The sequence below is a fragment of the Rhinolophus sinicus genome, chromosome 3 (genome assembly GCF_057876585.1).
Source record: "Rhinolophus sinicus isolate RSI-liver-muscle chromosome 3, RSI-T2T, whole genome shotgun sequence".
NCBI lineage: Eukaryota > Metazoa > Chordata > Mammalia > Chiroptera > Rhinolophidae > Rhinolophus > Rhinolophus sinicus.
Window position 1 is genome coordinate 105,984,107 of NC_142503.1, and position 16,810 is coordinate 106,000,916.

Here is a 16,810-nt window from a genome sequence, read left to right on the forward strand (position 1 = left end):
TTGTTATTTCTCTCGTCTTCTCTCTTTACCCCCTCGCCAAATAATTATTTGCTAGCATATCGTGGGGGAAAAAAGAGAGGTGGAAAAAAACTCTAACAGGCCGGGACTATAATATATATCTATTTATTATATGTCTTTCGGTTAATTCCTGATCAGAGGAGCGCTGTTTTTCACTCCCATGCGAAAGTCACCAGCGGGTAGGGCCTGATTGCTACTTTTCATGCATAGTTTTAGACACAAGAGGGCATTGTGACGTCGCGTCCGGCGGCGCCCAGTCACAGGCCGAGTCCGGCGGCCCCACGTGGGAGCTCTACGCTCCCATTGGCCAGAGACGGGTGAAGCTGCCACATTATTTTGTTACTTTTCAGTCCCTATTTGGAACTGCTCTCGCGGCAGTTCAGACCTCGTGCTCGTCCCTCTCGCCTGTCTGTGTGTGGTATCCGCAGGTCCGGGGCACTTTTTTGATTTTGTGTGTGTGTGTGTGTGTCTGTGTGTGTGTGTGTTGGGTGTGTGTTTGGGGGGTTTGTAGTGTCGCAGAGCGGAGAGCCGGGCCGAGGGGAAAGAAGGAAGCCGCAGAGCGCCCGGGTCTCGGGCTGCGTCTCCCCTCCGGCGCTCTTCTGCCTGCGCGCTCCGGCGCCGCGCTGGAGCTGGGAGCAGCTAGGACCCCTTTGCGGAGGCTTCCTGTGCCAGCTGGAGTTAGGATACCAGGTCGGCTGATTTGCACCCACTGAACCGGAGTTTCCTCCCCAGCCCTGGGAAGGGTTGGCGGCGGCGGCGGAGGCGGCGGCAGCAGCAGTAGCAGACGGAACAGCAGGCTCTCTTCTCCGAGGGGGGGCGTCGAAGCGCCCAAGCCGGGCTCCGGCCCTTACCCTCCGGCGCTCCTGCGGCCCGAAGCCGCCACCTCGGAGCCCGCCTCCTTCCTCTTCTCACCGACAGCCGCCTTTGGGCTCGGACCCGCGCGCCACGGATGCTGGGGCTGCCCCGGCGCGCCCCCCTCCCACTTGAGTGATCGGAGGGGGCCCCGCGCTCTCCCCAGGAGGAGCCCAGGCCTCGGGACCCCGAGCCAGACCCGCGGAGGAGACGACGATGTCTGCGCAGCCCCCGGCTCTGACGCGCTCTACGCAGCCGGGGGAAGGCGGCCGGTCGCTGCCCGCGGAGCCCTAGGCGCACAAAGCCCGCGCCCGCCGCTCGGCCTCTGCGCCAGCCGACGACTTTGCCGCCCGCTCCGCGGCTCTTTGTCTCCGCTTGGGGCGGTCGCCCGACTCTGGGATTTCGCTGCGAGAGCGGGCTGGGGGGGCCGCGGGCGAGCTCTCGGTTTGCCGGCCGCCCCCCGCTCGGACTTGGCTCCCCCCTCCCCCGCACCTCCCCGGCCGCGGCTCTCGGCGCTTCCACGCTCTTGGAATCACGACCCCTCCCTGCCATGTATCCGCAAGGCAGACATCCGGTGAGTAATTGCAACTCGGTTTATTTAAGCATCTATCATGGCAGGGTAAACGAGGCAGTTTATCTGGCACCTCCATTTTGCTTGTTGCTACCTTTATGGAGTGTGTGTGTGTGTGTGTGTGTGTGTGTGTGTGTGTGTCTGCGCGCGCGCGCGCTCACACAAAGGGTATGGGGATGGGAGAGCGCCGTTGAGATAGGAGGTTCATTCCGCCCTATTGGTATGAGGGGCTGCTTGTGTCCTCCGCCCCCTCGCCTAAGTCTCCCAACTCAGACGCGTGTCTCCCCCGCCCCCATCTTACTTGGAAATGGGGGCCCCTTCGTGAAAAGGATGGGAGCCCCGGGGCCAATAAGGGAAGGATTGGGGCACCACCGCTCCCCTCCTGGGAGCTGAGAAACTTGCCAGGATGGTTCTCGGCTGTGAGGGTGGCCTCTCTGATGGGGCGGGAGGAGGCTGGGGACAGCCGCTGAGCAGCGCGGGCCGCTAGGAGTCCTGTCTGACGCCCCCGCCCCCTCCTTGTCTTTCCTTCGCGGGCTCCAGGCCCCCCATCAACCCGGGCAGCCCGGATTTAAATTCACGGTGGCTGAGTCTTGTGACAGGATCAAAGACGAATTCCAGTTCTTGCAAGCTCAATATCACAGGTAAGGCTGCTTGGGGCTGCCCCGGGGCTAGCGGGGAGGAGGCTTTCTCGCCACGGCTCCTGCCACCCCCCGCGGGGACCGAGGGGGCTCCCGACCCCGGGGCGGCGGGGCAGCCGGGCCTCCGCCTTTTGTTTCCCCTTTTCGAGCGCGGCGCCTTAACCCTTGGCTGCCCGCAACCTCCCGGCTCCCGGCTCCGCCCGCGGGGCCCCTGTGGTTTGAGGGTCCGGGTCACGGGCTACCTCACTCCGGGATCTGTGGTTCGCGAGCCAGTGTCAGGGTCACTCCCGCCCAAACCCCGGTCTCCTGCGGCCGCAATCAGTCTCCTCGCTCGGTCGCGGGAAGTTTCTAGTTGTTTCACTCCCCCTCCGCCCCGAGGCTGAGGGGTAATGGGGTTCCCAAAATGTTGTCAGGAAAGTGGCAAAGTGGCTCTCAGAGGCCCTCGAGTTGGGGCCCCGGGAGGCTGTGCAGGCCCCAGGCCTGAGCCGACTTCTCCTGCCCTCGCAGCCTCAAAGTGGAGTACGACAAGCTGGCGAACGAGAAGACGGAGATGCAGCGCCATTATGTGATGGTGAGAGGCGGCGACCCGGCGGGGCGCGGCGTGGGGCCGGGCAGACTGGAGCCGGTCCTTCCCCCACTCCCCCAGGGCCCGCGGCAGGGCAGCCCTGGGAGCGGGTGGAATCTGAGTGTGCCCTCAGCCTTCCCAGCCTCCTTCAGCTGGCCACTTGGAGGAGGGTGGGTGAGAGGAGGGGCAGAAAGAGAAACCTAAACCTCAGGCCAGCACTTATGCGCTACCTTTGTGTACCTTTAGTTTGTTATTTGAAGGTTTCCCAGAGATCTGGTTGCCCTATCTTGGCGAGTAAAACAGGGCTGGATTAGCCCACATCAGGGTTGGATAAAAATCTCCCTTGGAGCCCTCCTGGGAGTGTTTGGAAACTTTGCAGCCCTGGTATCTAGCCAGAATGGGCCATAAGCCCTCCCCCCTACTCTTTTCCTTCCCCAGACATTTCTGAGAGTGGAGGATTAAAGCCTCTACTGCCCACTCAGGGATTCCCAACTGAGAATCTTGTCAGCCCTGGGATAGTAGGTGGCCCGTCTCCCCTTCCCCCAGTGTCTGTTCTAGGGAGTTTACCTCTTGCATCTGTGAGAGGGCATGGAAGGCACTTAAGCGGCTCCCTGCCCTGCTTTCCACATAAGAGGCCTTCGACACATTGCTAAATAACTCTCAGAGGACAAGAGGGTCCCAGTGTACACAGGATTCCCTGTTGAACCCGAACCTGTATAAACAGGATATATGGCACATGCAGTGCTTGTGGGAGGGAGGGCCCACTCTTCTGACTACTGTATGTAGTATAATGTTTTGTGGAGAACAGCACTCACTCGTTGTCAGCTCTTTAAACCCTCTATCGCTGGCTTTGGGGTTTGATTTAAACTTCTTTATTAGCAAATGTATCCTAAAAGTATGATTTGACCAAAATCTTCCCAAAAGCTGACATAGGAAAATGGAGAGATTTCTGTGTTTCTGTTAATGGCAGTTCTTTTCACTTTTAGTACTATGAGATGTCCTATGGCTTGAACATTGAAATGCACAAGCAGGTAAGTGCTTTTCTCTTTAAAAATACCTCTGGTTTTTAAAAACTGATATAATACGTGGTTTCTTATGGCTCCTCCTGTTTGAAAATGAACCTAGTTCTTCTGTTGCTCCTACTTCTCCTTGAAGAGTGAATGGATCCAGTCCATGAAATGCAGGGTCTGAGGCTTTGCTAATTTCTCGGATGTTGAGCTTTCAGCATTCAAGCTTCTGAAATTTGTCCTGGTCTGAGATCTTGGTGGAGGATAGAGGAGCAAAGGGGAAAATTGTACCTTCAGGGTCTGCTTTAGAGGTTCTTGAAACCCAGAGGTGACTGGCTGCTTTTATTTGTTTTAATGTAGAATTCTCAAGGGGAAATGCAGGGTGTGTGTGTGTGTACATGCAAAAATGTGATGTTCTGCCTTGATAAGATTAAACTTCAAGAATCTTAAAAGCCAGGCTGAGCTGTCAAAACTTAAGGGAACAAGTCACTAGCCGCTTAAAAATATAAAGCTAGAATGAAACAGAACCCTAGTGCCTTGCATTTATGAGGGAGCTTTCTCATCTCTTTCTTAATTTGAAAGTATCCACGTTCCCATTTTACAGAGAAGGAAGGTGAACGGCAGAGATGAAGTAACTTGCCCTGGGGCACCCTGGCCCTGACTTTTGAGATGGCTGGGAGTTGAGCTTACCTTTGAAATCCTGAAGTCAAACCAGTCTAGCTAGTGTGGTGTTGCCTGATGGATATGTAAACTACCTCATATTGTCACTCTTTTAATAACAGTATACCTCAAACTGAGCAAATACAAACACCCTTTATCTGGGTGCATATCAGTAAGTAGTCCCCGGTGCTAGGCTGGGCTGTGGGAGAGGCCTGTTTGTGTATTTGTGTTCTGAGGAGAGGCTGCCTATAATTTAGCTTGGCCAGGATTAGAGTTGGCACGTATAAAGGGAGTATAAATGGTGTAGGCCTGTTGTTCTTTTTAACAATTGGTGTTCTTGAAATCTCAGAAGGCTGTTGACTCATGCTAGCCTTTGGTGACCGTGACTTGAATGGATTTTCTGCTGTAAATTAACAGTCGTTTACAAGGTTTCAATTTTGCTCTTTCAGGGGGCAGGACCCACGGCAGGTGAAAAGGGCAGGTGACCTCTGGAATGCTCTCAGATTCCTGGAATCTGCCCGCTCCAGTGGCTTATATAGAGCCTATGAATCTGTAGTTTCCTTTCCCCTCCTGGAGGGAGCCCCCATGTTGGGTGAAGGGCGGCCAGAAAGGGGTCTGAGTGTACTGAACAAGGTGGGAAGCCAACTTGTTGCTTCTTGAGGGATTAGTTCTTTAGGGATGTACTTGAAGGATACCAAGATTTTACTTCTTGACCCACAGAAATCATAAACACATACCGCTTTGCATGTCAAGATGTTTTTCTTTGGGAGAATGGTTCTGCCCAACTTTAGGTGGGACTAACTGGGTTTGACTGGTGCAGTAAGAATGCACGAAGTGGAACTGGGGTCCCAGGTGTTCAAGGACCTTGGGGTGTTATGCAAGGTGCCACCGCCTCCCTTTCTCCACCCCCCCCTTTTTTTCTCAACGCTTAGTATCTTGGGTGTGTTTAAAGAGGGTAATTGCACCCAGGTTTAAAATTTATAGCAGCAGTTATTCCAAGAGCTTCGTAATTAAGGTGTAATATGTCGTTGCATGTTGAGGTCTGAATGGGTGGTGTTTCTCCCCGGGTCTGTGAGTGGATGGGTCTTTGGCACAAGAATCCACCTTGGCTGGAGGAGCAAAGCTATTCCCAGAATCCTGAGGACACTGAACTCATGAAGAGTTAACCATCTTAGCGCCTTTGGTGGTGGCGTTTGCATAAAGAGCAGCTGTGTGCATCTGGGGCTTCTGGCCATTCCCCAGTCAGGGTTCTTAGGGGGAGGATGCCTGAGGTTTGGCTACATCTTCTCATGTAATCCTCTCAGCTGCCAGAGGCTGATAGATGGATTCTCTGTCCCTTTTTTTATGGGCGAGGAAACGGAGGCTTCAGGGGCACCAAGAGAGCAGAGCTGGGACTCAAATCCAGGCCTTTGGATTCCCAGCCTGGGCGCTTCACCCTCCTTGCCTGCCCTGTGCCTTTCAGCCGCAGTTCCCATTTGCTTCCCAGCATGCTGTGCCTGGGAAGAGTTTATGGCAGTCTCTGAGTTGGGTGAAATCACCCTGTGGCTGTGTAGGAACAAAGGCATGCAACCTTGACCTAATGGGGCTGGCCACTCCCTCAGCTTGCGAGCTTTTTGCAGAAGAAAACCCAGCCACTAATTGTAGTGTGGGTCTTGGGTGCATTTGGCGGGTGGTGGTTAGGCCTGAGCAAACAAGTTTATCAGCTGACCTGTTTAGCGGTTGACTGGTGTTTTATCTGCACACACAATCGAGTGACTGGAGTGCTTGAATTATTCATGCAGTGTCCTGCCCTCTAGACTTGACTGTTCGTGTGATTACATCTGCCTGGAACAAACAGGCTGGATTCTTCATTTTTAAGCTCGGGTGGGGGTGGGGACTGTCTGTACTTTTTTGTATAATAGATGATCTCCAGAGCTAGCACCTTGGGAAGCGTGGCCCGTCCTCAGTCTCAGTCTGCTCTCACACACACCACACCTTACCACCACCACCAGGGGAAATGCCTATTAGTTGGGAACCACAGGTTCTGCCAAATGGGCTTGAGTATTGACAGAGGGCAGCTGATGAGGTGCGTCCAGCCCATTTTTATTTTACTGAGAGGTTAAACTCACTGTGGCTGGCTTCTCTCTTGGCTGTTTCTCTGTCTCCTCATTCTTTTTTCAAGCTGTCAAACCCCAGAGAAGTAATAAATGGTCTCGACCTCCTCCCCTGCCTCCCTCCCTAATTATGGTAAAGCAAAGATTACAGAATACAGGCTTGGCCCGAGACTTCAGGAGGTCACTCACCTCCTCTAAGCCCTTGCTTCCAGGCAGAATGTCAAGGGTGATTCAGCGAGGCCAGGGAGGCGGTGATGGCCGACCAGCTCATCAGTTCCCATCTTGTTTCTGCAGAGGATTTGCAGTGTCAGCCACAAATCACAAAGCCGGTTAGAAACAAGCACGCCGGAGCCACTGTTGTGCTTTGGGTTGGAGGCCCTGACGCCGGGAGACACTGGGTCAGGCCACTTTTCACACCTTCCGCCCATGAGTGGTGAAGGTTTGAAAGAGGACGTGAGGCATTTTGAGTTGGTGGCAGCCTCATGCCAACACTGAACGGTCACACTTTCTTGGAAACCAAACAACCTTTCCTCTCAGTTTCCTTTGCCATCCTGGAACTGGGAGAGCCCTGTGCCTTCTCATCCAAACCTTTCAAGTTACAGATAAGGAAACTGAGGCCCAGAAGGCAGGGAGCTGATGCATCCAGACACGTCCAGTTGCTTGTTAGTGATAGGGCTGCTGCTGCAGCCTTTTCTCCCAGCCCAGGTCTCCAGCAAGACTCAAGAAATGAAGAGTGCTCCTGTACTAATAGCACTCTGTGTCTTTAATTACCATGGATTCTGCCTGTGCCGTTATCTCCAGAGGCTAGGGCTACAAACCTGTCTATACCAAAGTCCAAAGTACCCCCACTTCGGCTTGTAAAACCCTATCAGCTAAACCTTCTTTGCCCAGGGTCCTCTTCCGAATTGCCAGTCATTTGTACAATTAATGATTTGAGGTGCGTAATACACGGAATGCGTAACAAGCAATCCCAGAGGTAAGGTTCACGGGTGAGGTAAAGGAGTAAAACCTGTGAACTTTTTACTCGGATACCGCCAGCCATGAGGGTGGCCGTGAACACACGGCTGCGGGAGAGATGGGACTTCGCCATGTGTCACCTCCTCTCTCTGGGTCCTCTCACCTGAGTAATAAGGGTTTTGGGCTGCAAGATCTCTAGGTAGGACTGCTTGAAGTTCTGTAACCTTCTTGAAGGTGTGGGTGGCCCCAGCGAGCCAGCAGGTGGCGAGGTTACAGAGACCCTGCCCAGGCGTTGAGTCTGTTGTGGTAGGGAGAAGGTGGCACTGCTCTCAGCGTGGAAGGGGACACGGAGCCTCATACATAGGGCTGTGCCTATTTGTGTGGCATCTGCGTTGAGCTTAGAAGAAATCCGATAAGCATTTTTTGGCCGGAGTGCTGGCATCTAAGAAGCTGTCTGCACCCTGGTTTCCGTCTGACTTTTCCTGCCTTGCTGCTCTTCCCTGGAACAGTCTCTGGTAGTCACACAGCTTCTGTCACTGCACTGTGTCCCTGCCTCACTCGGCCTTGGCCTCTGCTGGTCTCAGAGCTCCCTTCACCCTGTCCTGTCCATGTGTGAGGAGGCCTCTCACCCTTCCCGACCACCTCCCCACCAGCCTCCTCTGGCCCCGTTCGTTGTTGCCCAGGGCGTTGTACAAGCTGGGGGTGTGGTGCTTCTCTGGGTCTTTTTCTTCTCACGTATTTATTTGATCATTCAAATGACCTGGGAGATGGGCAAATGCTTCCTTGTCCTCACGTTACCCATCAAGGGAGCTGCCTGGGTGGGAACCTGGCTTCTAATTGAAGCCTCTTTCCAGGGACTCGGGACCCGGAGGCTCCCGAGGGCGCAGAGCTCTTCTCCCTCTCTCTGGATTCCTCCCTCTTCACCTTGTATCGAAGGGTTTCGTCTGTGTCACAGGCCCTTTGTTTCCTTGTTGTTGTAGGAGTGAGTCAGTCAAGGAATGAATTTCCTTTTTTCTTCCTGCGCAGGACAGTGTTTTTCTGTCCCATTTGCTGTACAAAATCCTGGGACACCAGGAGCAAAACGGTGATGAAGGCCGACCCTCAGTGTGTTTTCCTTTCCGATCTCACACTTCGGTATCTAGTCTGTGTAGTTGTGGAGGAAGGCCCTCTGTGTAGGTCTCTTCTGTGTACTTAACACATAGTAGGTGCTCAGTGAACATGCCGGTTGTGCTTTCCTCAGAGGGTGGGATTCTGATTCCCTGAGCCCTGCGAGCAGGAAGGAGGGTGTTACTTGTGGGCTGGCCGCTGGCTCTGCTCTGCCGGCTTCCTCCTACAGCTCAGCATCCAGTTTCTTCATCAGTCAAATGAGGGGGTTGGCTTCATTCCCAAAACGGTGATTAGGGGCCCAGGATGTGCTGGGTGTGGGCTGGGGCTGGTGCATGAGACACCCTTTCCTCCACTGGGGAGTTGGGCATCTAAATAAGTCATTGCAATGCAGTGAGGTAAGTGCTACTATGGCCGAGTGACACAGGAGGAGGGGCACTTAGGACAGAACAGAATGGCTTATTCTTCCTGGGAAAGGGGAGTCGCGTAGGAGAAGCCTGCACCCAAGGGCTGTTACTTGAGCCGTATCTTGGAGGGCAGGGGTTTGTGAGGCAGAAGCCGACACTGGAGGCTCCTCCAGGGGTGGCAACAGCTCATGGAAAGGCAGTGAGTGTGTTCCGGAAGCCACAAGTCCACAAGTCTTTGGAATGGTGCTGAGGGGGGCTCCACTTGGGGAGTGAGGCGAGGTGGTGACATTTTGCAGCAAAGTGATCTCCAAGGCCTCTCTGCTCTCACACTCCTGACTGGCTCCTGTGTCCCCAGATGGCTCTCCAGGGCTGGCCCGAGTCCATCTGCCCGAGTGGGGGTGGGGGAACGTTCCTGTGTCTGCTGCCTCCCCTGCCTGTGTCCCCACAGTAATAAGCTGGTTTGAACTTGATTTCCTAATGTGGCATTGTCTCCTTTCTCATATTGGTAATTCTGTAATGACTGGTTGTGACCCGCCCCTCCCCCATATTTAATTCTCATCAGCCCAGCTCTCCACTTTGCTATTAATGATAGCAGCCAGCAAAATAGCTTTCAACATGCCATTGACAGTCTGGTTTAAGAGTGCACTTGAAGTAGTGCTAGACAGCTGAAAGCACCCATAATTGTGTACCAGAGTGAGAACTGCATGCTCAAGGGCCTTGTTTTTATATGCTTAAAGGGACAATATCTTGTTTTCAACAAATGCTCTCTGAGACTCATATAGCCAAGATGCTTTCTTCCCCTTTCACTTTGCTTTTCTCCCTTGGCTGTTTCTTTTCTTTCTCTTGCCTTTCAAAGTAAAAACGTTCCCACTCAGGTTGGGGCTAAGGACAAACTTTGGGAAGGGAGTTTCCTACCTTCACATAAGTAAGGATGATTCCCTGGGTTGGTCCCTTTGAGGTGTCATCCATTGCAGACAGCAAACCCCAGGGACCAGCACTAAGCTCGCCTGTGTCCCCCCCCCCCCCCCCCCAAGTAGGACCTGGCATTTCTCAGGAGGTAATGAAGGGGGAGGGAGTCAAAATTCTCACCAACATTGATTTGAGTTCTTTTGTTTGCTTAGGAAGTTGCATAGTCAGCATGAGGGTGGGGCAGACAGGCTTTCTAGCCTTCACTGAATGTTTAGGCAGAGGCCACCTTTGGGGGGTGCCGTGGAGGAGGGGTCCTCCTGTTGGAGAGTCAGATCAGGGACTCTAAGCTCCTTTCAAATCAGATTCCAGGAGGCTGTTCTTGTGCGGAGGCCCCTCTGGAAACGTGAGGGTGGGTGAGGAGGGATTTATAGTCTCAAGTGGAGTTTCATCCAGGCTTAGGGGGTTACCCACGGGTCCTCTTTAAATCAACCCTGAAGATTTGGCCTGACAACAAGTACCTCCCTCCCCTTCACCCCAGCCAACTTCATTACTTTGAAGATGCAGCAACCTTTTGGGAAGAGGCTCCCTTCACCCACTGTCACCAAAGCTTTTCTTTACCAAGTGCCCTTTGAATGGTGAAGGAAGAGCCAAGTTCGCTGCTTTGGGAAAGACCAGGGCGGGGCTGAGAGGTCAGGCAAAGCCCTGCTGGGTCTGGAGTCTGGGCCTGACTATTGCCCTGTTCTCTCAGAGGCTGGCTGCTCTGGCCAGGGCTAGGAGTGTGGATGGGCTTGGCTTGTGTGTCAGAGGGGGCCCCTTATTGACCTACCGTGGGAGTGACACGGAGGGTAGCAGGGGTCCTGGGGCAGCTGCCACCACTCCCACCAAACAATCCCAGGAGAAGGCCTTTACTGAGAATAAAGAGTTTGCAATTTTTGATCTTTTAAATATTAGAGATAATAATAATATAGCCCTAAGGATTTCTGTAGCACTTGATTATTTACAAAGCAGATTAGACATTCTCATTTTAGGAACCTAGAATGATAGGCATTTGGGTCCAGGACAAGCACACAGCAGGATGAAAGCATTGGAGCCAGGCATGAAAGGCCTGGGGTGTGAAGATTACCTGCGTACTTCCTGAGCACTGGAGGGCTGTGTTATTAAATTGGTGCTGTGGGGGCAGGGCGAGGAGCCCAGTGTGGTGTGGACTGACAAGTAGGTGAGTTCCCTGAGGGACAGGACCTGTGTGTGTGTGTGTGTGTGTGTGTGTGTGTGTGTGTGTATGTGTGTGTATTCTCTGAAGCCCTTGAGCCCTGTATGGTGTTTGTCACGCTTGGATGCACAGCGTGGGTTTTGTGGGGGACTCAAGAAGGGTTACGTTCCAGTTTGGGGTTCTCCCTGAACCTTATAGCATTATGGACTTTCTGGGAAGGAATGAAGGCTTTCCTGGGTTTCTGAGAGGGAGTAAGACCTGTCTGCTGTAAAAGTTGGGATTGTAGAAAGAAATGTGTCATAAACCTTTAAAGTATCTTTAATGTAGCTTAAGCACTTTTTTTTCCATCTCACGTTGTGGACAGTTTAAGTATGTTGGGAAGAAAGGAGGGGTGGGGAAAGAGACAGCTAGGAGGAGAGATGATAAAGGGGAGATGTAGGGGAATAAGCAATGGGGAAAGATGGGTAAAACATGCTGAATTTGGATGGCTCTCTATTTAGGCATGGAGTTCATAGGGTTATGGCCTTATCTCATTGCCCTTTTAAATCCTTGATAACCATTGTTCATAGCTCTTCAACTGTTTCTTTTTTTTTTTTTTTTTTTTAATTTTGAATGAAAACTCTTACTAGTCCAACGGTAGAAGTTCCTTTTTAGTTTGCACTGGAAGGCTACATCTTCCCTGAAATGCAGCAAGAGTTCTTCCTACCAGCCCAGCAGCACTGGGAATCCCAAGGGCAACGCGGGGCTAGGGGAGGGGGGACCCTTCCTTCTTGGTTGGCTGTGAGGCTTTGGTTTTAGACTCCTATGCCACCCAGCCTGTATGCAGTTGAAGGGTGGGAGGGAGAGGCCCTCCACATGCTCCCCAAATGTTTCCCTAGGGAGAGCCCTCAACAGGTCTGTCCTGACCCTGAGTCTAAAACGGATCATCTTGTCAGGGGCATGCTTTGGGAGCCAGGTGTGATTTCTGCTGGGGAAGAGCAAGGCAGTTCAATGTACACTAGTGGGCAAGGCGTGGGGCGGGGAGGGTGTCAGTCCTTGATCTAGGGTGGGGGTGGGGCACAGGAACTGTCAGACTTCCTGTCTGAGAAAGCACACTCAGTGGGCCTGCAGGTGATACCCTAGAGGGAGGGGCTAAATGGCCTGGGGGTGCAGAGTGAGGATGCGATTGGGCAGATGGACTGGTGAGCCAGTGGGTGCATTAGCTCCTTAAGCCCTTCCTCTGAGAAGAGAAGGGGGCCCCTTCCTCTGTGCTCCATCCCCAGTGGAGGGGGCTGCAGTCCAGTTCTCGTCTTGCTTCGCCTGAGACGGGTGACATGTGGGGCTGTGAGTCCCTCCATGTTTGCAGCATCCCGGGCCTCTGTGCCTCGTAGTTGTGAGAAGTCCTAGGGAAGGACTGGAAGAATTGAGGTTGATGGTACCTCCCTGTGTCCCACCCTCATTCCTGAGGACCTGCCACTCCATCCCAGAAAAATGGGGAACTCCACGAAGCTAGTTTGAAATGGGGAGAAGCATTGGGGTCCCCAAAGAGCTGCCGTGCCCCTGCCAGGGTCTTTCCACTGTTGGCTTGATGTTCCATGTCACCTGGGAATTTGTATGTGGTGCCAAGGAGCCCTGCCTGCCAGAATTTCTTAAGGCGCCGCTGTCTAGGTACTCCCCTCAGCCTTTTTGGGTTTGTCTCTATTCTTTCACCTGGTTCTTACCGCACTGCACGAGGGACCTCTACCTGGCTTTCCTTCACTGTCCACCTGACCAGACAGGCCCCTTCCTTAAACTCTCGTGATGCTGCGGGAACATTGGCCATTTCCCAGGCCTCCTGGTGGCGGGTAGGACGGCTCCGTAACACGCACCCATTTTTACTGTCAGCTTTATGCCAGTAGATTCAGAGTTTCTCTGTCAGAAGTCACCTGGTTCCTTACAGAGGATCCTGGGAAGTTAGTTGCAGCGCATCAGGAGCTGGGAGGTGGTGGGTCCTGGTGGCTGAGAGACAGGCTTTGCTGTCAGACAGACTTGAGTTTGAGTTTTAGGTCAAGACTCTGTGATTTGGGCAGACTATCCGACCTCTGTGAACTTGAATTTGTAATGGGGATGACAGTAACCCCTTCTTATTAGAGCGGTGCTGTCCCGCGGAACTTCCTTCCATAATGGAAATGGATAGCTTATTGTCCGGTATAGTAGCTACCAGCCACATGTGTCTTGAGCCCTCGAAATGTGGCTACTGTGACAAAGGAACTGAGTTTAAATTGAATTTTAATTAATGTCAGGTAGCCACATGTGGCCTATGGCTTTGACTGTTGACTGTGCGGTTACAGGGAGTGTTACGAGGATGATGTGAGACCACGCGGATCATCCGCTTAGCACGGAACCCACCTTACGTGTAGGAAGACCTCCACACAGGATTCTCACCATGGGACAGAGTCCCAGAAGTTACCAAGGCCTCGTAGAGTGAGGGCAAGAGCCTTGGCACCGGGGATGTTGTAAGACTTCCCAGAGCCCTTTGTCAGTTGTTCCTTCTTGGCTCCGTATGCCAGACTGCATTGTCAGCATGAGCACCGCCTAACATGGCAACACTGGTGTTTAAAGACATCACGTGACTTGCTTGTGGTCTCACGGTGGAGCAGGGGCAGGGTCAGAACTGGAAACCAGGTCTGTTTCATTGTGGACCAGAGATCTTTACCCATAGGCCAAATTGAGTGTGGTCTCGGGGTCGCCCCACAGGCCTGCTTCCAGACCCACCTGGACTCCAGGGCCTTTCCTCCAGTGCTGGGAATCCCCAGACAGAGCCCTGAAGGAATCAGTAAAACATGCGTGTCAGCATGTGTAGATCAGGCCGCTTCAGCCTGGGCACTGTTGACCTTTGGGGCTGGATCATTCTCTGGGACGAGGCTGCCCTTGTGTGTCCCTTGATGTCTGGCAGCATCCCTGGCCTCTACCTCTTAGTTGTCACTAGCATTGCTCCAGTTATGACACCCAGGCAACGTCACCAGACATTGCCAGATATCCCCGGGGAAGCAAAACCGCCCCTGGCCCAGGACCCTCGATGTTGGGTGTGGAATTCTGTGCCTAGAGCTGGGAGACTGTCTTGCTCTGTGACCTAGGCAGCTCCTTGCCCTCTCTGGGACTCATTTTCCTCATCTGCAAAATGAGAAGTTGAATGGGATGGTGGTTTGGGAGGAGGTGGGTTTAAGAGGGAGCCGATCATATAAACAAGTTTCTAAATAGCTGATTCTGATTTCTGTGGCCGATGAAATGCCACCACTCCTGCCATCCTTGTCTGGGGAGAGAGGAGCGGAGCCTCTGACCCTTTTAATCTAAGGAAGAGTCATGCTCTTTGGTTGTGAACTCAGTGGTGGGTGGATAAAATGGGGCTTTCTTTCTGCCCACAGTCTGTCCCCTCCTGCTACACTTCATTTTCCCTTCCCTGCCACCCAGGTTTCCCAGAGAGCCTCTGTCCTTAAAGAGTCATGGCCAGTGTTTCCTTTGTAGCACTGCCCTCATGGGGAGACCCCGAAATTTAAGGAGCTGCCTCTGCAAGGGTAATGTGACTTTTATAGCCTGTTGAGGGGCAAAGGGAGATTTGCATAATGTTCCAAGGGGGATTAGGTGGGGGGGTTGCCATGGCAACCCCACCGAGATGAATTGAGAATTTTTCCTCTTGGCAGGGGAGTTGGCCAATGGAGTCTGGGAAGGTGGGGGAGGGGCAGGGGGTTATCTGAGGGGAGGGAGGGGAGGGAGGGATGGGGGGGTGGTAGTGCCTGGGATGAATGGGCAGTGTTGGGGGAAGGTGTAATCTGAAAAGGCTTTCCCTGTTCTGTCTACACAAGCAAGCTCTTTGAGGGCCATCCCCTGGAGTGGGGGTGGGAGGCAAGCAGAGTTTAATGTGTTTGGGAACCAAGAAATTAAAGTGAACAAATATTTAAAGATTATTGGATCTTGTTAACAGGAAGCCTGGTAGATGGAAACTGAGAGACTAAAAAATGAACGCCTTCGAGTCTTAAAGCCAGGGAGGCACTTGGCTGTCATCTAGGCCCAGGTCCCTCCCACGGGGTGGTGCCTAGCCCCCTGACCCTCGTGGGGGGCCATTGAATGCTCCCAAGGACAGGGCGCTCACTTGCACCTAGCACTTAGTTCATTTTTGAGGTTGTTATGCTGGACTCAAATCTCCCTCGTTCCTACAATGGAAACTGAGGCCCAGGTGCATGGCAGGATGTACCTGGGGTGCAATGCAGGTCGCTGGATTTTGCGTTGCCTGCTCTCAGAGTCAGTGGCTCAGAATCGTACTCTGTTCCCCCATCTCGGCCATTCCTCACGTCCTTGCTCCGTCTCACCATTCCCAATCCCCTTACCCCCTAGACTCTTGGCAGAAAATACCTGAGATTTCTGGTGGGGAGAGAAAGGGAAGGCTGAATTCCTTTCGGGGAAGCACAAAGGATTGCATCACAAACTCAACACCCCAGACTCTCTTGCCTTTCTTCTGTCCTGGCTGGGCAGGGGCTGGTGTGCTGTCCTCACTGCCATCCTACCCTGTGTGAAGGGAAGGGCCTGGGGGCTGGTGCTTGCAGGATCGGTCACAGGCCAGCCTGAGCCAGTGTCCGGTTCCCTCCCCTGGGAGAGTGAGCCTCAGGGTCATGCCAGGGCTGGGCCTTTTCTTGTACCAAGCCCTCCCAGCATAAAGAATTCAGCAGGTTTCTTCAGAAGCGTAAATATTTAATGGTGTTGTAGTTATATATAATTTGATCAATATGTCCGTGGTAAAAGGGCCTTTAAGGAGACTCACCTATCATTGAGTGATCTGTGATATAAACCTCCTTCGCCCCTCCAGGAGCAGGGGTCATTATCTCCCTGGCTGCTAAGTGGATCATTTATTTGCCCCTTCTTAAACACTGCGTTGCTGCTTTTCCCATAGAGCCTGTGGCTCAGAGGAAGTGGGGCCTGGGATCCCCACGCTGGCTTTTGCTGGAGGTCTCACCCCTCCCTGTCCCTGGATTTCTCTCCCACTGGCAATAAAACACCCACTTGCTTTCTTTCAGTTTGGCCTGAGGAGAAACTGCCTGGCAAGGAATGTCATCTTGTAGTCCAATAATTGAGGGCCTATCAATTTAGAATTGCCTTGGAAATGCAATGGGATATTTTAAGTTAAAATTGCCCAGACGCATTGTTCTGGAATCTTTCAGTGTTTGATTGCTGGCTGATTGTGGCGCCCAGCTGCTGGAGGCCTCCTCCTTTTCTACAGGCCCCCCCCCCCCCCCCCCCCCCCCCCCCCCCCCCCCCCCGCCCTTCCTGCGCCCCTGTGATTTTACTTCAAGATGAAGCAGACTCACTTTGAACACCCTAGTACTGGAGTCGGAGAACCCTGTGAAACCTGATTCCATGCAATTCAGGAGCCCCGGAGTGGATGAGTCCCCACCCCAAACACATGCTTTGAGAGGAGTGACCCGAGGCCCAGCCACTGGGCGTGTCTTTTCCAGGGGTCACATGGCACACCAGGCACAGCTGAGTTGAAAACCACCATGTACACAAGGCTTGGGAGTGTGACTCATGTTTCACATAGGCAGGTATCTTTTCCTCATCTCATTTTTCTCGAGCTCATCCACAAACGGGTCTCTGGATTCACACCACACCACCCTGATTGTCCCAGGGAGAAATCTGTGTTGCAGAAGTGAAACCAGGAGCCTAGTGGTGGCCCCTTGGCTGACTCACAGACGTGGAAATTGCTGTTACTTCCCACTCAGTGATACGTCTTGAAGAGCCCTGGCCTGGCTGTCTTCTGCTCACAACCGTTCTTTCCTTGTGAATCAAAGAAACCCGGACAGTAGGTGCTT

At 53.0% G+C, this 16,810-nt stretch overlaps 1 protein-coding gene across 8 annotated transcripts in view; it reads left to right on the top strand.

Annotated features, from left to right (window-relative positions):
- The first annotated feature begins 377 nt into the window (after positions 1–377).
- The window catches only part of TLE3 (TLE family member 3, transcriptional corepressor), a 48,101-nt gene continuing 31,668 nt past the window's right edge, over positions 378–16,810 (top strand). For 4 of the 8 annotated variants that reach the window (XM_019735968.3, XM_019735970.3, XM_019735969.3 and 1 more), the window contains exons 1-4: positions 378–1,444; positions 1,982–2,082; positions 2,587–2,650; positions 3,631–3,675. In XM_019735968.3, the coding sequence (XP_019591527.2) occupies positions 1,421–1,444; positions 1,982–2,082; positions 2,587–2,650; positions 3,631–3,675 (234 nt within the window). In that variant the 5' untranslated portion in view covers positions 378–1,420. The remainder of the gene's footprint in view (positions 1,445–1,981; positions 2,083–2,586; positions 2,651–3,630; positions 3,676–16,810) is intronic. The other 4 variants (XM_019735972.3, XM_019735974.3, XM_019735973.3 and 1 more) reach the window with 1 other exon arrangement.